Source organism: Pseudophryne corroboree, chromosome 2 (genome assembly GCF_028390025.1).
Source record: "Pseudophryne corroboree isolate aPseCor3 chromosome 2, aPseCor3.hap2, whole genome shotgun sequence".
Lineage (NCBI taxonomy): Eukaryota > Metazoa > Chordata > Amphibia > Anura > Myobatrachidae > Pseudophryne > Pseudophryne corroboree.
In genome coordinates, this window is record NC_086445.1 from 186,793,591 (window position 1) to 186,816,667 (window position 23,077).

General features: G+C 45.6%; 1 protein-coding gene across 1 annotated transcript in view; it reads left to right on the plus strand.

The window, feature by feature from the left end:
- TARBP2 (TARBP2 subunit of RISC loading complex) overlaps positions 1-23,077 on the plus strand; it is a 155,931-nt gene that overhangs the window by 32,416 nt on the left and 100,438 nt on the right. The window contains exon 2 of the mRNA XM_063952146.1: positions 11,561-11,730. Within this exon, the coding sequence (XP_063808216.1) occupies positions 11,561-11,730 (170 nt within the window). The remainder of the gene's footprint in view (positions 1-11,560; positions 11,731-23,077) is intronic.

A 23,077-nucleotide genomic window follows, 5' to 3' on the forward strand; every position in this document is an offset into this window, starting at 1 on the left:
GGATATGATGAATGTCTTGAATGCAAATGTCAATCTATTGCATAAAAGATTAGACAAGGCAGAAGCTAGGGATCCGTCAGGTAGCCAGTTCATGCCTGTCCCTGGGGCGCCAGGTCCTTCGGGGTCTCAGAAGCGCACCATATCCCAGATCGATGACACAGATACCGACACAGATACTGACTCTAGTGTCGACTATGAAGATGCAAAATTACAGCCGAAGGTGGCTAAGGATATACGGTACATGATTATTGCCATTAAAGAGGTTTTGCATATTACTGAGGAACCCCCTGTCCCTGACACGAGGGTACACATGTATAAAGGGAAAAAGCCTGAAGTCACTTTTCCATCCTCATTTGAATTAAGTGACTTGTGCGAAAAAGCTTGGGAATCTCCGGATAGGAGACCACAAGTTCCCAAAAGGATTCTCATGGCGTATCCTTTTCCACAAACTGATAGGATACGCTGGGAATCTTCGCCAAAAGTTGACAAGGCGCTGACACGTTTGTCCAAAAAGGTGGCACTGCCTTCTCAGGATACGGCTTCCCTCAAGGAACCTGCTGATCGCAGGCAGGAAATTACCTTAAAGCACATTTACAATCATTCCGGTACTATTGCTCGACCGGCTATGGCGTCGGCCTGGGTTTGTAGTGCGGTTGTGGCATGGGCAGATTCCTTATCTACGGAAATTGACACCTTAGATAGGGACGCCATTCAAATGACCATAGAGCATATCAGAGATGCTGCCTTGTATATGAGGGATGCTCAGAGAGACATTTGTTTATTAAGCTCCAGAATAAATGCTATGTCTATTTCTGCGAGGCGGCTCTTGTGGACCCGACAGTGGACGGGAGATGCCGATTCAAAGCGGCATATGGAGTCCTTGCCTTACGAAGGGGTGGAGTTGTTTGGAGACGGCCTCTCGGATCTTGTCGCTACGGCTGGTAAGTCAAATTTCTTACCTTATGTCCCCCCCGCAGCATACAAAAAAGGCACCTCATTATCAAATGCAGTCCTTTCGTTCCAATAAAAACAAGAAGGTACGTGGATCATCCTTTGTTGCCAGAGGGAAAGGCAGGGGGAAAAAGCTGCACACAGCTAGTTCCCAAGAGCAGAAGTCCTCCCCTGCGTCTGCAAAGTCCACCGCATGACGCTGGGGCTTTCCGAGGGGAGGCAGATCTGGTGGGGGCTCGTCTTCGGTTTTTCAGCCACGTCTGGGTTCACTCGCAGGTGGATCCCTGGGCATTAGAGATTGTTTCTCAGGGATACAGGCTGGAATTCGAAGACTTGCCTCCTCGCCGATTTTTCAAATTGTCTCTGCCAACAGGTGATTGTCACAGTTCCTCATCTCCAGCAAGGAGAGGGATATTACTCAACCCTGTTTGTGGTCCCGAAACTGGACGGTTCGGTCAGACCCATTTTAAACCTGAAATCTCTGAACCTGTACTTGAAGAGGTTCAAGTTCAAAATGGAATCACTCAGGGCGGTCATCGCCAGGCTGGAGGGGGGGGATTGGATGGTGTCCCTGGACATAAAGGATGCTTACCTTCATGTTCCGATATTCCCCCCACATCAGGCGTTCCTGAGATTTGCAGTGCAGGACTGTCACTACCAATTTCAGACGTTGCCGTTTGGGCTTTCCACGGCCCCGAGAATTTTCACCAAGGTAATGGCGGAAATGATGGTGCTCCTGCGCAGGCAGGGGGTCACAATTATCCCATACTTGGACGATCTCCTCATAAAGGCGAGATCTCGGGAGAGGTTGCTGGACAGCGTGTCTCTGTCCATGAAGACGTTGCAGATACGCGGCTGGATTCTCAATATACCGAAGTTCCAGCTAGTCCCTACAACGCGTCTGACCTTTTTGGGGCTGATTCTAGACACAGACCAGAAAAAGGTTTTTCTTCCCATCGAAAAAGGTTCAGGAACTCATAGCCATGGTCAGGAACCTATTAAAACCAAAAAAGGTTTCGGTGCATCATTGCACGCGGGTCCTGGGGAAGATGGTGGCTTCCTACGAGGCCATCCCTTTCGTCAGGTTCCATGCGAGGACTTTCAATGGGACCTCTTGGACAAGTGGTCCGGGTCCCATTTACAAATGCATCAAAGGATCACCCTGTCTCCCAGGACCAGGGTATCTCTCCTGTGGTGGCTGAACAGTGCTCACCTACTAGAAGGTCGCAGGTTCGGCATTCAGGACTGGGTCCTGGTGACCACGGACGCAAGCCTCCGAGGCTGGGGAGCAGTGACACTGGGAAGAAATTTCCAAGGTCTCTGGTCAAGCCTAGAGTCTTGTCTCCACATCAACGTCCTGGAGTTGAGGGCCATATACAACGCCCTGCGTCAAGCGGAGGATTTGCTTCGGAAAAAAACGGTTCTGATTCAGTCAGACAATGTCACGGCAGTGGCTCATATAAACCGCCAAGGCGGAACAAGGAGCAGAATGGCCATGGCAGAAGCGACCAGGATTCTGCGCTGGGCGGAAGGCCATGTAAGCGCGCTGTCAGCGGTGTTCATCCCGGGGGTGGACAACTGGGAGGCGGACTTCCTCAGCAGGCACGACCTGCATCCGGGAGAGTGGGGACTTCATCAAGAAGTCTTCGCACAGATCACGGATCGTTGGGGACTTCCTCAAATCGACATGATGGCATCCCGTCTCAACAAAAAGCTAAAGCGGTATTGCGCCAGATCAAGGGACCCTCAGGCGGTAGCGGTAGACGCTCTGGTGACACCTTGGGTGTTCAGATCGGTCTATGTGTTTCCTCCTCTTCCTCTCATACCCAAGGTGTTGAGAATAATATGAAGAAGCAGGGTCAGAACAATACTCATTGTTCCGGATTGGCCATGGAGGACTTGGTATCCGGAGCTGCAAGAGTTGCTCGCAGGGGATCCGTGGCCTCTTCCTCTAAGGCAGCACCTGCTGCGGCAGGGGCCCTGTCTGTTCCAAGACTTACCGCGGCTGCGTTTGACGGCATGGCGGTTGAACGCCGGATCCTAGCGGAAAAAGGGATTCCGGAGGAAGTCATTCCTACCCTGATCAAGGCTAGGAAAGACGTGACGTTAAAACATTATCACTGTATATGGCGGAAATATGTTTCTTGGTGTGAGGCCAGAGCTGCTCCTACGGAGGAGTTCCATTTGGGCCGTCTACTACACTTCCTTCAAACAGGAGTGACTTTGTGCCTAAAATTAGGGTCCATAAAGGTCCAGATTTCGGCCTTATCCATTGTCTTTCAAAGAGAATTGGCCTCTATTCCTGAAGTACAGACCTTTGTGAAGGGAGTGCTGCATATTCAGCCTCCCTTTGTGCCTCCGGTGGCGCCTTGGGATCTTAACGTGGTGTTACGTTTACTCAAGTCACCTTGGTTTGAACCACTCAAAACTGGAGTTGAAATACCTCACGTGGAAAGTGGTCATGTTGTTGGCGTTAGCTTCGGCAAGACGTGTTTCCGAATTGGCGGCTTTATCACATAAAAGCCCATACTTGGTTTTTCACGTGGATAGGGCAGAGTTGAGGACTCACCCTCACTTTCTGCCAAAAGTGGTCTCATCTTTTCATGTGAACCAACCTATTGTCGTGCCTGTGGCTACACGGGACTTGGAGGATTCCGAGCCCCTGGATGTAGTCAGGGCTTTGAAGATTTATGTGACCAGAACGGCTAGAATCAGGAAGACTGAAGCTTTGTTCGTTCTGTATGCGGCCAACAAGGTTGGCGCTCCTGCTTCAAAGCAGACTATTGCTCGCTAGATCTGTAACACGATTCAGCAGGCGCATTCTACGGCAGGATTGCCGTTACCGAAATCGGTTAAGGCCCACTCCACTAGGAAAGTGGGCTCTTCTTGGGCGGCTGCCCGAGGGGTCTCTGCATTACAGTTGTGCCGAGCAGCTACTTGGTCGGGGACAAACACCTTTGCAAAGTTCTATAAGTTTGATACCCTGGCTGAGGAGGACCTCCTGTTTGCTCAATCGGTGCTGCAGAGTCATCCGCACTCTCCTGCCCGTTTGGGAGCTTTGGTATAATCCCCATGGTCCTTACGGAGTCCCAGCATCCTCAAGGACGTTAGAGAAAATAAGATTTTACTTACCGGTAAATCTATTTCTCGTAGTCCATAGAGGATGCTGGGCGCCCGTCCCATGTGCGGACTTCTTCTGCAAGACTTGTATATAGTTATTGCTTACATAAGGGTTATGTTATAGTTTTTCGGTGGAACCGTGGCTATGTTGTTGTTCATACTGTTAACTGGGTAAGTTTATCACAAGTTATACGGTGTGATCGGTGTGGCTGGTATGGATCTCGCCCTTAGATTTACAAAAATTCTACCTCGTACTGTCCATCTCCTCTGGGCACAGTTTCCCTAACTGAGGTCTGGAGGAGGGGCATAGAGGGAGGAGCCAGTGCACACCCAGAGTCCAAAGCTTTCTTAAAGTGCCCTATCTCCGGCGGAGCCCGTCTATTCCCCATGGTCCTTACGGAGTCCCAGCATCCTCTACGGACTACGAGAAATAGATTTACCGGTAAGTAAAATCTTATTCTTTCTTACATTGTTACAGCCTCTTATTATATTCAGGAGGCGGCATCTGATGCAGGTATCCTAGCGGCCAAAGCGTCTACCACGTCTATTCTGGCTCGCCGGATCCTCTGGTTGCGGTCCTGGTTTGTAGATCTGGACTTGAAAAAGACCTTGGAGGTTATCCCTTTTAAGGGAAACATTCTTTTTGGGGAAGATCTCAACAAGATTGTCGCTGACTTAGCGTCTGCGAAGACTGCATGTCTACCTAGTACTACTCCTTCGGCTCCGAAGGCTAAGAGTACTTCCTCTAGTTCCTTTCAACCTCCAGGTAAAGCAAAGGGTCAGGCGTACCCAAAACAGGCTTGCACGTCCAAATCCACTAAGCCCAAACCTAAACGTGCCTGGGCTGCCCGTCAGCCTGCTGCCAAAACAGACAAGCTTGCTTTATGACGAAGCGGGCCTCCCCCTAGGCGATCCCAGGGTGGGAGGCCGACTTCTGCGGTTTGCTCAGGTATGGTTATAGACCACTTCGGACGCCTGGGTAAGGGAAGTCGTCACGGATACGCCATTTCTTTCAAGAGACGTCCCCCTCGCCAGTTTTGCTCAACAAACGTCCCTTCGGATCTGGTAAAAGCAATAACTCTCCATCTGGTGGTACAATCCCTCCTGGACATGGGAGTGGTAGTGCCGGTGCCTCTGGCTCAGAGTGGCAGGGGGTACTATTCAACGCTGTTCCTAGTTCCGAAACCGAATGGATATTCCCGGCCCATTCTCAACCTCAAGTCTTTGAACAAATTTGTGAAAGTCTCCAAATTCCGTATGGAAACTCTTCGCTCTATTGTTCTGGCCTTGGAGCTTAAGGACTATATGGTATCCCTGGACATACAGGATGCTTACCTGCATATACCTATTGCAGTGTCGCATCAACAATACCTGCGGTTTGCTATTGGCAACCTACATTTTCAATTCCAGGCCTTGCCTTTTGGTCTGACCTCGGCTCCTCGAGTTTTCACCAAGGTCATGACGGCCCTACTCCGCCGTCAAGGTATCAGGATCCTGCCGCATCTCGACGACTTGTTGATCCTGGCGAACTCTTCAGAGGTTCTCCTTCATCATCTGCAACTGACGGGCCAATTCCTGCAAGGTCACGGGTGGCTCATCAACTGGAAGAAGTCTTCCCTGGTTCCTGCTCAGAGCATGGTGCACCTGGGAGCACTATTGGACACCCACAAACAGCGGTTGTTTTTTTCTCCGGAGACGGTCTTTAAGCTTCAGGACAAGATAAGATGCTTCCTCTCTCGCCTACGTGTGTCAATACACTTGGCGATGCAAGTACTAGGCCTCATGGTGTCTGCTTTCGACATGGAGTACGCACAATTTCATTCCCGCCCTCTGCAGAAGTTAATTCTGTCTGAATGGGACGGATTGCCTTACCGGATCAGGTCTCACATGATATCCTTGACTCCGGAGGTCTGTCTGTCAGTGACCTGGTGGCTGCAGGACCAACACCTGAGTAGGGGTTGTCCATTCTGGATCTCCAACTGGGTCCTTCTGACGGCGGATGCCAGTCTGCGGGGTTGGGGCGCGGTGTTGGAGCAACACTCTCTTCAGGGTCGGTGGACCAGGGAGGAATCCCTCCTCCCCATAAACATTCTGGAATTGCGGGCAGTGTTCAATGCGTTGACACTAGCCCTGCCTCTAGTACAGAACAGAACAGCCAACACGGTGGCACACATAAATCATCAAGGCGACACCCGAAGCCGCAACGCACTGATGGAAGTGTCAAAAGATTCTTCGTTGGGCGGAACACCATCTGCCAGCCATATCAGCAGTGTTCATTCCGGGGGTCCTTAACTGGGAAGCGGACTTCTTCAGTCGTCAGGGCGTGCACGCCAGAGAGCGGTGCCTTCATCCGGAAGTCTTTCAACTCCTCGTGGACAAGTTGGGTCTACCAGATGTAGACCTGATGGCGTCTCGACACAATCACAAAGTTCCGGTCTTCGGAGCAAGGACAAGGGACCCTCAAGCAGCGTTCGTGGACGCACTGGCAATTCCATGGAACATTCGGCTGCCGTACGTGTTCCCTCCAGTGTCACTTCTGCCCAGGGTGATAAGGAAGTTCAAGCAAGAAGGAGCAATACTACTTCTAATCGCTCCTGCGTGGCCCAGACGGTTCTCAGACCTGCAGGGTCTATCGCTAGAGCGTCCTCTTCTGCTTCCGCAGTGCACAGATCTCGTTCATGGCCATTGTGTCTACCATGATTTGGCCCGGCTGGCTTTGACTGCGTGGCTCTTGAAGCTTCCGTACTGAGGGCCAAAGGTTTTTCTGCGGCGGTCATTCAAACTATGTTGAAGGCCCGTAAACCGTCTTCTGCTCGGATTTATCATAGGGTCTGGAATTCTTACTTCGCCTGGTGTGCGACTCACAATTATGATGCATGCAAGTTCAGTACTGCCAAACTTTTGGCTTTCCTGCAACAGGGCCTGGACTTTGGCCTTCGTCTGGCCTCCCCCAAGGTTCATATTTCTGCCTTGTCGGTGTGGTTTCAGAGAAAAATTGCATCTTTGCCTGTCGTTCATACTTTGCCTGTCGTTCATACTTTGCCTGTCGTTCATACTTTGCCTGTCGTTCATACTTTGCCTGTCGTTCATACTTTGCCTGTCGTTCATACTTTGCCGTGTTTTACGGATTCAACCTCCTTATGTCCCGCCTGTGGCTCCCTGGGATTTGTTGGTTGTTCTGGTTGTTCTGGACGCCTTACAAAAGTCTCCGTTTCAACCTCTTGATTCTGTGGACCTTAAGTGGCTTACTCTTAAGGTCTTGTTTCTGCTGGTTATTGCCTCTGCTAGACTGGTGTCAGACTTGGGAGCCTTGTCCTGTCGGTCACCCTTTCTGATTTTTCACTATGACCGTGCGGTTCTTAGAACCCGCTCTGATTATCTGTCTAAGGTGGTGTCATCTTTCCACCTTAACCAAGAGATTGATGGTGTCGGCTTCTACCTATCCAGGTTTATCCTCCAAAGAGCGGTCTTTGGATGTGGTACGGGCTCTGCGTATTTATGTGAAGAGGACAGCTTCTCTACGGAGATCTGATAACCTCTTTGTCCTTTTGGTTTTCACAAACGTGGCTGGCCTGCTAACAAGCAGACCTTGGCCAGATGGATTAGAATGGTGATTGCACATGCTTATGTACAGGCTGGCCTCCCAGCTCCTGCTACCATTAAAGCCCATTCTACACGGTCTGTTGGACCTTCTTGGGCGGCCCACCGTGGTGCAACCCTTGAACAATTGTGCAAGACGGCTACGTGGTCCTCTAAACACGTTCATAAGGTTCTATGCCTTCGATACTTCTGCCTCCCAGGATGCCTCCTTTGGACGCTGGGTTCTTGTGCCCGCTACAGTGCGTCCCCTCCCATGAGGAACTGCTTTAGGACATCCCCGATGTTATCCCTGTGGAACCCCAATGTGCCCCGCTGCAGAAAAGGAGATTTATGGTAAGAACTTACCTTTTGTTAAATCTCTTTCTGCGAGGTACACTGGGTTCCACAGGGCGCCCACCCTGACGCACTTAGCGTCTTTGGGTTTGTGTGGCATTATCCGCTGATACCTTCTCCTGTTGTGAGAATGTGGTGAATGTGGCTACTATCTTTTACCTGATACTGCATTGGACTGGTTAACAAAACTGAGCTCCAGTGCATGGAGGCGTGGTTATAGAGGAGGTGGCGCTAATCATCCTGGGAACAGTCAAAGCTTTTAGCCTGTTGGTGCCTCAGATCAAGATCCTATTCTACAGCCCTTTGTTATCCCTGTGGAACCCAGTGTACTTCGCAGAAAGAGATTTAACAAAGGTAAGTTATTACCATAAATCTCCTTTTATATGGCGCCATAGGGTATCCACAGAGTACATAAACTAATGAACGAAACAAGCTTATATTCTAAAAGGTGAAGGACTAAAAGACTGGAGTGACACAGAAGGGGTAGACAGGGAGCATGGACAAGAGGGTTAGGAGGACAGTTGGCTGGGTTTGGTGATGAAGTGTGTCTTGAGAGCTCGTTTAAAGTTTTGTGGAGAGTCGGATGGGGAGAGGTAGAGATTTTCAGAGCTAGGGAGCAGAACGTGCAAAATCTTGTAGGTAGGAGTGGGAGGAAGTATTCAGTTGGCAGGAGAGATGGCGTGCATTAGCAGAGCAAAGAGCACAGGTGAGAATGTAAAGAGAGATGAGGTCAGAGATGTAAGAGGGAGAAGAGTGGGTGAGGGCTTTGCAGGGGAGTGTGAGAAGCTTGAATTGGATTCTGAATGGGAATGGGGAGCCAGTGAAGGGCTTGTAAGAGAGGGGAGGTGGATGTAGTATATTTGGTGAGGAAGATGAGACGGGCAGCAGCTTGATGATAGGTTAGAGTGGAGAGAGGTGTATGTCAGGGAGGCTAGAAAGAAGGATATTACAGTAGTCCAATCTGGAGATGACCAGTGAATGGATGAGTGGCTTAGTAGCCTTCTGGGTGAGAGAGGGTTTGATCTTGGAAATGTTTTTGAGATGGAATTGGCAGGTTTGTGAGAGGTACTGAATGTGTGGTTTGAAGGAGAGGGCGAAGTTGAGGATTACTCCAAGACAGCGCACTTGGTGGCTAGAGGAGATAGTAGTGCCATAAATAGATAATGAAATTGTGGGAGGCGAGGTTAGGTGGGAGGGCGGGAAGATGATCAGCTAGGTCTTAGACATGTGAAGTTTATGAAAGCACTGGGACATCCAGGAAGAGATAGCAGAGAGACAGCTGGAGATACGAGTAAGGAGAGCGGGCGAAAGGTCAGGGGAGGAAGGGTAGATTTGAGTATCATCGACGTAGAGATGATATTGGAAGTCAAAAGAGCTAATAAACTCACCTAAAGAGAATGTGTGAAGAGGCCCAAGAACAGAACCTTGGGGGACACTTACTTGTAGATATGAAGTGGGGGGGGGAGGCGTGGAGTCATGAGATTAGGCAGGGAAGGAACAGTCAGAAAGGTAGGAGGACATCCTGGAAAGGTCAGTTTCATGTAGATCAAGGAAGTAAAGGACTTTCAGGAGGAGAGGGTGGTCCACAGTGTAAATTGCAGAAGAGAGGTCAAGGAGAATTAGCAGAGTAGTGGCCCTTGGATTTAGCAGTAAGTAGGTCATTGCAGACCTGGAGGCAAAGGGGAGGAGAGAGATGGGTCGGTAGTACGAGAGAGTGGTTGGATCACGGTTAGGTTTTTAAGAATATAGGAAGACGAGCATGCTGGAATGCAGAAGGGACAGTGCCTGATGAGAGGGAGAGATTGAGAAGCTAGGCATGATGGGAACATTCAGAAGTAGAGAGGTAGCGGAGGAGGCGGGAGGGGATAGGGTTAAGTGGGGAGGCGAGGAACGGATGAGGGCATTGATTTCATCACCAAATACAGGGAAGAAGGATGTCAGAGTCAGTAGGAGGGAAGGAGAGGGGGTTGCTCTGGGTCTGGTGGGATGTGATGATCTGTCATATGGAGTCAATTTTGGATGTGAAGTAGGTGGCAAAACCAAGAGAGGAGTTGAGATGGGGGTGGGCAGAGGAGCGATTTGACAGTGGCAAAGAGGCGCCGGTTGTTTGAGAACTGGGGGGAGATGAGGTTCTTGAAGTATGATTGTTCAGAGAGGGAAAGGGCAGCACAGTAGGATGAGAGGATACATGTGTAATGGAGGAAGTCTGTCTAAGAGCGTGATTTCCTCCACTGACGCTCGGCGGTACGTGAGCGTTTTTGCATACATCTGGTGCATTTGGAGTGTCAGGGTTGCGGTGTTGATTTGCAAGGGTAAATAGTGGTCCGTGCAGCGACAAAGTCAAGAGCAGAAGTAAGGGATGCATTGTATATGGAAGTAGCTTGTTCAGGGCAAGAGAGAGAAGTGAGCCTCAATGTTACGCTCAGTGATGGTAGCCTTAGGAGAAGCAGAGAGAGCTACTGTAAGTTAAAAGAGAGCAGGTGATGGTCAGAGAGGGGAAACAGGAAGTTGGAGAAATTTGAAATATCACAGCGGTGAGTGAAGACCAGATCTAGTGAGCTCCATGGAGAGGCGGTGCACTGGGAGAGAACAAAGTGACAATGTGAAGTTAAAGAGTTTAGAGGCAGGGTATTTTGTGGGAGTGTCAACAGGGATGTTGAAATCACCTAAGATAATGGAGGGAATGTCTGAGGAAAGGAAGTAAGGAAGCAAAGTTGTCAAGGAATTTGGAGGGAATGCCAGGGAGATGAATAATGACAGCTACTTGAAGGTGAACAGGTTGGAAGAAGCATATAGCATGGACCTCAAATGTAGAGAATGTAAGGAGGGAGGGATCCAAGAGTATGAGTTGGTAGGAGTAGCTAGAGGTTAGTAGGACCCCAACACCAGCACCATGTCGACCCCCGAGTCGGAGTGTGTGAGAATGTGAGTCATCCAGCAGGGAGAGTAGCAGGAGAAACTGTGTCAGAGGGTTTCACTGAAGGCTAGGAGATGCAGGGAAATGAAAAGGTCAGGGGTGGGGACCAGTTTTTACAGACAGATCAGGCATTACAGAGGGCACAGGAGAGAGGGAGAGAGTCTGAGGGAGTGATGTGAATGAGATTATCAGGGTTGCTGAAGCGATAAGGTGAGATGTTAGAAGGCAGGGATACAGAGGGTGTAGTGATAGTGCTGGCTCCTAAGCTAGGAAGGGAAGCATCAGGAGTTAAGCACAGATGGAGTAAAGTGTGGTACTGAGGGAGGTGAGGTGGCAGAGAGAGGAGGGAGGGAGCAGTTGGAGGAGTAGGTCCAAGGCAGGGCAGAGTTGAATGATAGTGGAGGAGTGGATGGGAGGGGAGAAAGGAGGAGATTAGGAGAGAAGGATAGAGGTAGGAGCAGGGTACAGAATACAGTATGGGGCAGACAAAATGTGTTTGCGGGCATTAACGATGTGCTGGACATACTGTAGTGTGGATGATGTAAATATTGTATTTAATGCAGATTCCCCTTTATTGTCTGTGTCCATTAGCCCAAACACTGTACTATGTTCATATTCTATTTTTCTTTATTTTTTCAGTGTAGAGCAGATGCTGGCGTTGAGCCCTGGGAAGACCCCTATCAGCTTACTGCAGGAGTATGGGACTCGGATAGGAAAGACCCCCGTATATGACCTACTCAAAGCTGAGGGACAAGCTCATCAACCCAACTTTACCTTTCGTGTATCTGTTGGAGACATCAACTGCACTGGTCAGTTCCTTGAATATTCATAAAGTGTTAGAGGTGAAATGTTCTGTACCACTGGCCAGTTGTCCTCTTTTATAGCTTCCATTAGGCTGCAGAGGTGTTTGCAACCTTTTTGTTTTGTTTTCAAGCTTTCATAATAGAAAAAAACTAAAATTCCCCTAGCGCACTGTAAAAGAACCAGCAAATTAGGGTTTCATCCTATATAATAATACATTTTTATTTTCTTACACTACATGATAATAGCATATAAACTTATTTATTTCTAAATTGAGAGCTAACTCACCTGGAGGCTACCCGGGATCCTCCCAACATGGCACTACAAGGACACAAAAAAACAAATACTCAAATTAGGCGCTAAGTGTGGTTTCATACAATCAATGGAACTCAATACTTAAAGTCCATATGTACGACAAAGGAAAAGAAGGGTCCAACTCCAGTCAGGACCTCCTGTAGAGATATAGTCGAATCTTCTAATCCACAGATAACTCACGATGATATGCAATGGAAAAACAAATAAAATATCATGGTATAGTATGTCCAATATCGCTTCAGTATTCTTTCAGACAATTGCTATGCCCAATATTCAAGGGTAGCGTACCCCACTCACAATGGATAGAGTATAACTCCACACATAAAGGTATCTTTTATAACTGGATAGCGAAGATGTTCCATAACATTGAAAGCGTACCATTACTCACTCAGAATATCGCTTGGATCCTCCCATAACGGTTTCTTTAATGTTCTGCTCCAATCATGAACAAAGGAGTAGTGATATAAAACTTATTTATTAAAATGAAAATAAAAATAAAAAAATTGACAGGAGACCACACATATCAACTCAGGGGTGGAAGTGAAAAAGCCAGTAATAAACCGCCGGCCGAAAACGGCAACACCAGCCAGATGTAATGCACAACTACAACCACAAGAGATGAATAGATGTGATGCTACCTGTCTGCACCCTTTCCAACGCGTTTCTCCCCGTTATTGGGGCTTTTTCAAGGAACAAGAGTGCCATTACCTGTATGCTATTTAAATGAAATATCCGGAAATTGACTCACAAGGAATTGAAATAATTTTGATTAAAACAGCTGTGTTACTATGGCAACACATATCCACGTGGAACCATAATGCACTGGGAGTAAATTGCAATGTATTACATCCTGTGTGGGCATCGTCAACCACGGACAGGAAACTCACTTCCGCCCGCAGTGACGTCACTTCCTGCCACCATTACCATGGCAACCCGTACCGCTACGAGCCGCCACAGAGAAACAAGAATTAAACCGCTTGTCCCTGTTACTGTGAAGCCAACAGGACAAATGAATATAGCTAAAAGCCTCAAATATAAATATAAGCGGACGGGGAGATGTCACGTGTACGGACATCCTGTTTCTCCCAACAAAAACGTCACTTCCTATTGGGGTTACCATGGTAGTGCGTGACAACACGCACAGCCACGGAATATATATCTCCATTTTCATATGTCTCTATTGAGTAATAAAGGATGAGCCTGATATCCTCTATGCATATAACCACTAGCGAACATAAAAATATTCTCATTTGTGGTAGATATGACATCCTAATTAATAGAGGAAAAATAATGCACATCAATACGTGCATAAATATAACTCCATTATATATCTATAAGAAAACTTTTTTTATATAAAAATTCTTTGTATATATGAATAAGAAAATTTATGAAAATGTATAACCATCATGACCCACCTCTATTATGCGAATAAACTCCCTCTTGGGATTGTAATTGTGCATCACAGTTATGGTAAAAAGTACAGCAATATCATAATAACCATCTTAACTCGAATTCATGATTCAAACCAGTAGGTATAAGTGATTCTAGGTTATAAATCCACCTCATTTCGCTTCTAGCTAATCTGATCTCTTTATTATTGTTTCGCCATTGATCTTTAGTTAGTTCTATGGCCCAAAATGACGTTATATGATCTGTGGAACAGTTGTGAATTTCCTTAAAGTGAAGTGAAAAAGGGTGGGTGATCAGCCCCTTCCGTATATTACGAAGATGTTCTGACCAACGCACTTTCAAACTTCTACTAGTTTTGCCAATATACAATTTATTGCAGGAACATTTAATGGCGTATATGGCATATTTACTATTGCAAGTAATAAATTGCTGAATCTTATATGTTTTGCCATTCCAATCAAAAGAAGAAAGCTTTCTTATTTTAGAGGGGCAGCTCTTACACATGCCACAATCTCCGCACCTATGGAAACCCTGGTTCCTAATGGTACCCCCTAATGGTTTATCTACAAATGCACTTGTCGTTAATTTATCTCTGCGATTCGGTGCTCTTTTGTATATAAACTTAGGTTTATCCGGTAAGATGGATGTTAATACCGGGTCCTTTTTGAGAAGATGCCAGTTCTTATAAAACACCTTCTCTATGAGTTTGTGATAACCATTATACTGTGTCACAAAAGCTAAATTATGTGGTGTTTCCAAATGGGGTTTGATCCTTGTGCTTAAAAGAGTTTCCCTGTCTACTTCAGCTACTTCCTCCAACGATGCTTGTAGACAGTAAGGTTTATATCCCTTCTCGATAAATTTCTTCTTCATGGTCTGAGCTTCTACAGTGTAATTTTTGTCCTCTGAGCAATTCCGTCGTAAACGGGTAAATTGCCCTTTGGGGATATTTTTCAACCACTGAGGTAAATGATTGCTCCTTGTGCTTATGTAAGTATTAGAATCCGTCGGTTTGATTGTATACAGTGGATTCAATACTACCATTAACAGTGTATATGTGTAAATCTAAAAAAATTACCTCACTTTGACTGAAATTGAAAGTCAAATGAATTCCTAAGGTGTTTACATTGAGATAGGCACAGAAATCTTGGAGTGTTTTAACGTCCCCTTTCCATATAAAGAGGACGTCATCTATATAACGCCACCACCGGACCAGATTCGCCTCCCAGCCATGCCCCGCCCACACGGAACTGTCCTCCTATCTGGACATAAATAAATTAGCATAGCTGGGGGCGAACCTGGTCCCCATGGCGGTGCCTACCTCCTGATTATAATACTCTCCGTCAAAATTAAAATAATTATTATGAAGAATAAAAGCAATACCCTTCAAAATGAAATCGCAGAGATTACTAGACATACTACAAGTGGTCAGAGTCTGTTTGACTGCTTCAATACCATCCATATGTCTAATGATGGTATAGAGGGATGTGACGTCCCCCGTCACCAACCACATGTCACTCTCCCATTCAACGTCTTTGAGTTTATTCAAAACGTCTCTAGTATCTTTAAGATACGAGCGACCTTCGAGTACAAAGGGCTGTAGTTGAAAGTCTATAAACTGTGACAGGTTAGACGTGATGGAATTCGTGCCTGCCACAATTGGACGTCCTGGAGGATGATGTTCATCTTTATGCACTTTTGGCAAAAGGTATAACACTGGCACAGTGTATTTCTCATTAATTAGAAATTCTGCTGTAGTTTTATCCAGTGTGCCATTATCTAGGTGACTGTCTACTAAGTCCCGCAGACCATTGAGGACTCTTACCGAGGGGTCTGTTCTTAATTTTTTGTATGTTATCCCGTCTTTTAATTGACGCATGGCCTCTTTAACATAAGCTGCCCTGCTCATTATGACCACTCCCCCCCCCCTTGTCTGCGGGTTTAATTATGATTGACTCATTATTTTTAAGTTTATCTAGGGCTACACGCTCTTTTTTAGTGAGATTATGTTTATACGCTGGCATATTCCCTTGCAGAGCATTGATTTCATCATTAACTATCTTATGGAACGTGTCAACAAAACAGCCCTTTATATGACTAGGATTGAAATGAGATTGTTTCTTAAAGATAGTTTCTCCACTGTTTTGTATAGGAGGATTATCACTGTTTGCAAAAAACTTTTTCAGGGACAATTTACGTACGAACTTTTGGATATCTATATATAGGTTAAAAAAGTTTATTTCATTAGATGGGCAGAATTTTAAACCCTTTTTTAATACTGAAATTTCATCTTCATCCAATGTATAGTCACTCAGATTGAAAATCTTCGTAACCGTTTCTATTTCATCAGATGGATGAGAATTGACTTTACACAAATTTTTCTTAGGGTGACGTTCCCTTTTTCGCTGGCCTCCTATTTTTCCTCGTTTAGTCTTAATATATGATACCTTACGAGGTGCGGCCAGTGGAATTAAATCATGATCTACCGTCGATTTCTCCAATTGTCCCTTCTGACATCTAAAAAATCCCTAGGTGGAGTTTGGTCTCCAAGTACATGATATCTATTATTCGTCTGTATCGGAGTAAAATGAGCATTCTCCCGTCTATAGTAATTAGGATAATATCTACCATTTTTCCTGCTATTATTTGTTAATTGGGAGTGGTTATTAAACCTCCCCCTTTGGGTAAGCTCATTTTGTTTCCGATTCGGATGAGTGTATCTAAAAGGGACATTATCCACATTAATATCCCGCTCAGCCCTTTCTTCATGATATGGGCCTCTATTCCTCATAACGAGATTGGATTTTGTTTGATTAACCCTATTTTTATGTTTCCTCCATTTCTGTGTGGACACAGGTGTAATAGTCTGGGCAAGTGAATTCAAATCAATTTTATTCTGCCCGACGTTCTGCTTAATTTTTGTCGACACAGAAATGTGTTCAGAATTGTTTTTATCTCGTGCCAATTTCTTGGTTTTTCATTGTATAATGTCCCTTTCATTTTTCTTAATCCTATTTGTAATAGTTTCTTCCATAGTTTTATATTCCTCTAGATCCTTAAATGGTGTTAAAAGAGGTTCTAGTGACTTAATCTGAGCATCCAGTGAATCGGCCTCTTTCCGCCGTTCCTGGATGATCAGTTCCATCAATGAGAAAGAGCATATTTCTAAAATGCTATTCCATTTGGAAGAAAAGTATTCATTCATGTCAGTGAAAGAGGCCTGTTTTTGAATCTGTAGACCCTTGGGAATCAATTTGAGCATAAGGTACTTCTCAAGTGTCACGATCTCCCACCAAATACGGTTCTCCTTGAGAAGTATCTTTTCCAATTAACTCATAATGTTCTCAAGGGTTTCATCTTCCACATCTATGACACAATTACCATCAAATATAGTATCTACCAGACCGTTACGTTTGGTCCTATGGTGAAACATGTTTGCTGCCTAGATAACTGATATAAGTGAAAACAATATAACAAGAACAAATGATCAGAAACCCAAGGCGCAAACACACTTGTGCAGCCACTTGAGGAAAGAAGGGCCACCTTACCCTTATATACAATGACACAAAAAAAACAAATACTCAAATTAGGCGCTAAGTGTGGTTTCATACAATCAATGGAAGTCAATACTTAAAGTCCATATGTACGACAAAGGAAAAGAAGGGTCCAACTCCAGTCAGGACCTCCTGTGGAGAATCAGCAAATTAGGGTTTCATCCTATATAATAATAAATTTTTATTTTCTTACACTACATGATAATAGCATATAAACTTATTTATTTCTAAATTGAGAGCTAACTCACCTGGAGGCTACCCGGGATCCTCCAACATGGCACTACAAGGGTCAGCATACCCTCCAACTATTGATCCCATACCTGCCTCTCAGAACAGTTATGCACAGAATGGCAGTTTATCAATCCCTTTATTGGTCCATCACAGGTGCATGTTTTGCTTGGCATACCAAGGTGCGGCTATTAAACTACAAGACTGTACTTGTGAAAAAATAAAATTTCTCTAACGTCCTAGAGGATGTTGGGGACTCCGTAAGGACCATGGGGATAGACGGGCTCCGCAGGAGACATGGGCACTTTAAGAAAGTCTTTAGACCTGGGTGTGCACTGGCTCCTCCCTCTATGCCCCTCCTCCAGACCTCAGTTTTATACTGTGCCCAGAGGAGCTGGGTGCTTTTCAGTGAGCTCTCCTGAGTTTGCTGATAGAAAGTATTTTGTTAGGTTTTTTATTTTCAGGGAGCTCTGCTGGCAACGGACTCCCTGCATCGTGGGACTGAGGGGAGAGAAGCAGCCCTACTCTCTGAAGCTAGGTCCTGCTTCTTAGGCTACTGGACACCATTAGCTCCAGAGGGATCGGTACGCAGGATCTCACCCTCGCCGTTCGTCCCAGAGCCGCGCCGCCGTCCCCCTCGCAGAGCCGGAAGACAGAAGCCGGGTGAGTATGAGAAGAAAAGAAGACTTCGAAGGCGGCAGAAGACTTCATGATCTTCACTGAGGTAATGCACAGCACTGCAGCTGTGCGCCATTGCTCCCATACACCTCACATACTCCGGTCACTGTAAGGGTGCAGGGCGCAGGGGGGGGGGGGGGGCGCCCTGGGCAGCAATATAAACCTCTTATTTGGCAAAAGGAGCATATATACAGCTGGACACTGTATATATGCAGGAGCCCCCGCCAATTTTACACTTTAGCGGGACAGAAGCCCGCCGTCGAGGGGGCGGGGCTTCTCCCTCAGCACTCACCAGCGCCATGTTTTTCTCCACAGCACTGCTGAGAGGAAGCTCCCCGGACTCTCCCCTGCTTATACCACGGTAGAAGAGAGGGTTTTAAAGAAGAGGGGGGGGCACATAATTCGGCGCAGATAATAACAGCGCTACTGGGTAAACACTAAATTGCTGTGTTTTTTCCTGGATCATATTGCGCTGGGGTGTGTGCTGGCATACTCTCTCTCTGTCTCTCCAAAGGGCCTTGTGGGGGAATTATCTTCAGATGAGCATTCCCTGAGTGTGTGGTGTGTCGGTACGTGTGTGTCGACATGTCTGAGGTAAAAGGCTCTCCTAAGGAGGAGATGGAGCAAATGTGTGTGAGTGTGGTGTCTCCGTCGACAACGCTGACACCTGATTGGATATGTGAAATTAAGTGCTAAGGTAATTTTATTGCACAAAAGATTAGAGAACAGACAGTGAATCTACACATGTCTGTCCCTGTGTTGCAGAGACCTTCAGAGTCTCAAAACGCTCACTATCGAAAATAATAGACACTGATATCAACACAGAGTCTGACTCCAGTGTCGACTACGATAATGCAAGGTTACAGCCAAAACTGGCAGCAAAGTATTCAATATATGATTATTGTAATAAAAGATGTTTTGCATATCACTGATGACTCATCTGTCCCTGACACAAGGGTACACATGTTTAAGGGGAAGAAAGCTGAGGTAAATTTCCCTCCTCTCATGAAGAAAAAGAGCGGGAATCTCCAGACAAGAAGCTGCAGATTCCCACAAAGAACTCTCAGGGAGTATCCTTTCCCTACTAGGGCCAGGATACGATGGGAATCTTCCCCTAGGGTGGACAAAGCTTTGTCACGTTTACCCAAAAGATAGCGCTGACTTAACAGCTATCCTCAGGGATCCTGCAGATAGCATGCAGTAAAAGTACTTTGAAGTCCATTTACACACATTCTGGTACACTACTCAGACCGGCAATTGTGTCGGCATGGGTTTATAGCGCTGTAGCAGCGTGGACAGATACCTTATCAGCGGAGATTGAAACCCTAGATAAGGATACCATGTTATTGACCCTAGTATATGTGTGTGTGTATATATATATATATATATATATATATATGTGTGTATATGTGTCGGTGTATATGTGTGGGTGTATGTATATGTATGTGTGTATATATATATATATATATATATATATATATATATATATATATATAATGTATGTATATGTATATATATATATATATATATATATATATATATAAAAAGAGATTATACCGGCACTCCAAACATCCATAGATTACTTAGCTGCGGTGCCCTCCAGGTCAATAAAGACTAAATATACTGGAAGAATCGGCGGCACTCAAGCAGACTGTCACAGAAATGCAAAAACGTGTCCCTTTATTAGCCTACATGTTTCGGGGAAACTCCCCGTCCTCAGGGCTAGACAAAAAAGTTTTGTCTAGCCCTGAGGACGGGGAGTTTCCCCGAAACATGTAGGCTAATAAAGGGACACGTTTTTGCATTTCTGTGACAGTCTGCTTGAGTGCCGCCGATTCTTCCAGTATATATATATATATATATATATATATGTATGTATATATATATATATATATGTGTGTGTGTGTGTGTGTGTGTGTGTGTGTGTGTGTGTGTGTGTGTGTATATATATATATATATATATCAAAAAACTAGAGTCTAAGTGCGCTAATGGATAGTACTGTATGACACATATAAATGGATTTAAAAGGTTCAACTTTCAGTTTTTATTACATAAAAGCCACAATAGCATAAAACATCCGTGAGCATATAAACATCTTTTTACAGAATGTATAGACAATATGTAATAACTGTTGAGACAGCTCAACAACGAAATACTTGCTCCTGTGCCTTCCCACCGGGGGATTCCCCCAGGATAATACCAAACAGAAGAGGCGGCACTCGAAGTCAGTAAACAAACGTGAAGTGTATTGTCATAAGAGCGTTGACGTTTCGGGGACGTGCTCCTCTTCCTCAGAACAATTTAACAATGTGCAAAAACAGAAATAAATACCCACTTACCCCATGGGCCTCCCCCACCGCCGTACGTCCCCTGTCACGATCTCCCGCACACTCCGGTGTGTCTTCCTCGTTTCCGGCGGAGGGGCGGAAGTGACATCGTCCGGCCTGGCGAGGTAACCATGGCAACCTGTTGTCATGGTACTGCGCTGGACTCTCGCGATGCCTCCTGCTCCCTCCCGCCTACTCGAAATGTCACAGCGGGGGCTCGGCTCGTAACCAGGGTGACGCTGTGTAAATAAACATAAAAATACAAACATTTAGTTAAACACATTAAATAAAACATGTGCAATATCAATTAGGCTGTTCTGACAAAACAAACTTAAGAACAGGTATAGTGTAAAATAAGCATATAACCACTCAGCTATATTTAGTATTAAAAATCTTTTTAAAAGTCTGCTGTAGTTGAAGCGACTGGTATGTAACAATATAATTAATCTGCAAAAAAGCATATAAGAAAAGCATATAAAAAAGCATGTGGAAAAACAACAACTAGTAGGTAGAGAACCTCCACCATGTCCTGCCACTAGGCAATATCTGACCATGTTATCGGCACTGGCTCACAACCAATGGATGAGGCCCAGTGTGTCATTCAAGCCCCTAGGGCGCATGGTCTGTAACTTGAAAATCCAACGGGATTCCAGCTGTAAAAGCTTTTTCCCTCTATCTCCCCCTCTTATGGATTCGGGCACATGATCAATGATCCTGTGTCTTAACGTTGCCATGTTATGTTTAAATTCCAAAAAATGTCTGGCTACAGGTTGTTCTGCCACCCCCGTGTTAAGCGCGTTGCGTATGGCTTGTCTATGCTGTGCCATGCGGATTTTAAATTGGCACTCGGTTTTTCCCACGTAATAGGTGCCACAAGGGCACATAATTACGTAGATGACAAATTTAGTGCTGCACGTCAGGGGCCATTTAATTGGAAATTTTTTGCCCGAGAAGGGGTGCGTGATCGTGTTCCCAGGAGACATGTATGTGCACGTAGTACATCCCAAGCACTTATAACACCCATTCTTTCTCGATAAGAAATGTGTGGCTGGTGCTTTCATGCTTGAGATGTCAGTTTTCACCACAATGTCACGAATGTTACGCCCTCTGGTGTAACTGGGCATAAGTTTCTTTTGGAATAACTTCGGGAGGTCATCGTCAGAGGACACAATGGGCCAGTATTTCTTAGCAGCTTTACTGGTTCTATTACTCGCAGAATTGAATTCATTGACCCACGTGACAGCGGTATTAACCAAACTGGATTTCTGTTTTTTGTTGGACTTGAGCAGCCTATTTCTATCCTGTGCTACAGCTTTTTTTCTGGCATTCCCCAACAGTGAGGATGGATATCCCCGCTGTCTAAACTTCTCCTCCATCTCGTCTAACTGTTTATCCCTCTCATCCTCGTCACTATTCACCCTACACACTTAAGAACTGTGAGTAGGGTAAACCTTTCCGAGTGGGGACCGGGTGAAAACTGTCATGGCACAGGAGAGTATTGCGATCAGTGGGTTTAGAGTAGAGTTTGGTCACAATACGGCCTGCTATTAATCTAATGTGGATATCAAGGAAACAGATTTCCTCCCTACTGGTAGTAAGAGTTAATTTAATGGGACTGGGTGAGCTGTTGTGCCCTCTAACAAGGTCACTTAGCTGTTCTTCCGTACCACTCCACATGACGAACAGGTCGTCTATGTATCTATAGTACATGAAGACCTGTTGGGCCACTCCTGTGTTCTCGAAAAATAAGCCCCTCTCTACATCCCACATATAGGCGTTTGCCAACGATGGGGCCACCGAGGACCCCATCGCACAGCCGGTACGCTGTCTATAGTATTTCCCATCGAACAGGAAATAATTATGTGTCAATGTAAAATCAAGTAACTGCAGAAAAAAATCAACATCTGGTCCCGTGTATAGGGCATTACCAACCAATAACCTCTTAACAGCCTGCATCCCCGCCGCATGGGGAATGCAGGTGTATAGACTTGCCACGTCAAGCGTGGCCAAGATCAGGCCATCGGGGACAACATCAATGGTAAGGAATTTTTTTTAACAACATATTGGAATTGGAGGCATCGCGAGAGTCCAGCGCAGTACCATGACAACAGGTTGCCATGGTTACCACGCCAGGCCGGACGATGTCACTTCCGCCCCTCCGCCGGAAACGAGGAAGACACACCGGAGTGTGCGGGAGATCGTGACAGGGGACGTACGGCGGTGGGGGAGGCCCATGGGGTAAGTGGGTATTTATTTCTGTTTTTGCACATTGTTAAATTGTTCTGAGGAAGGGGAGCACGTCCCCGAAACGTCAACGCTCTTATGACAATACACTTCACGTTTTTTTACTGACTTCGAGTGCCGCCTCTTCTGTTTGGTATATATATATATATATATATATATAATACAGAGTACATCCACCGGGGTGGAAGACAGATAGCACTCTCCAGTCTTGCTTAATAAATGCCACAAAAGTTTTATTCAAAAATTATAATAATGGTTCCTCAAATGTCCAAAACAAACGAAAATAGAAAGGGCTCACCAACGTTTCGGTCCCTTGCTGAGACCTTTTTCAAGGTAGTTGCAAATCAGTACATAATCCAGCATAGTTACAGCGTCATCAGGGTATTGAACATGGAACCAGGAGCATGCTCCTGGTTCCATGTTCAATACCCTGATGACGCTGTAACTATGCTGGATTATGTACTGATTTGCAACTACCTTGAAAAAGGTCTCAGCAAGGGACCGAAACGTTGGTGAGCCCTTTCTATTTTCGTTTGTTTTGGACATTTGAGGAACCATTATTATAATTTTTGAATAAAACTTTTGTGGCATTTATTAA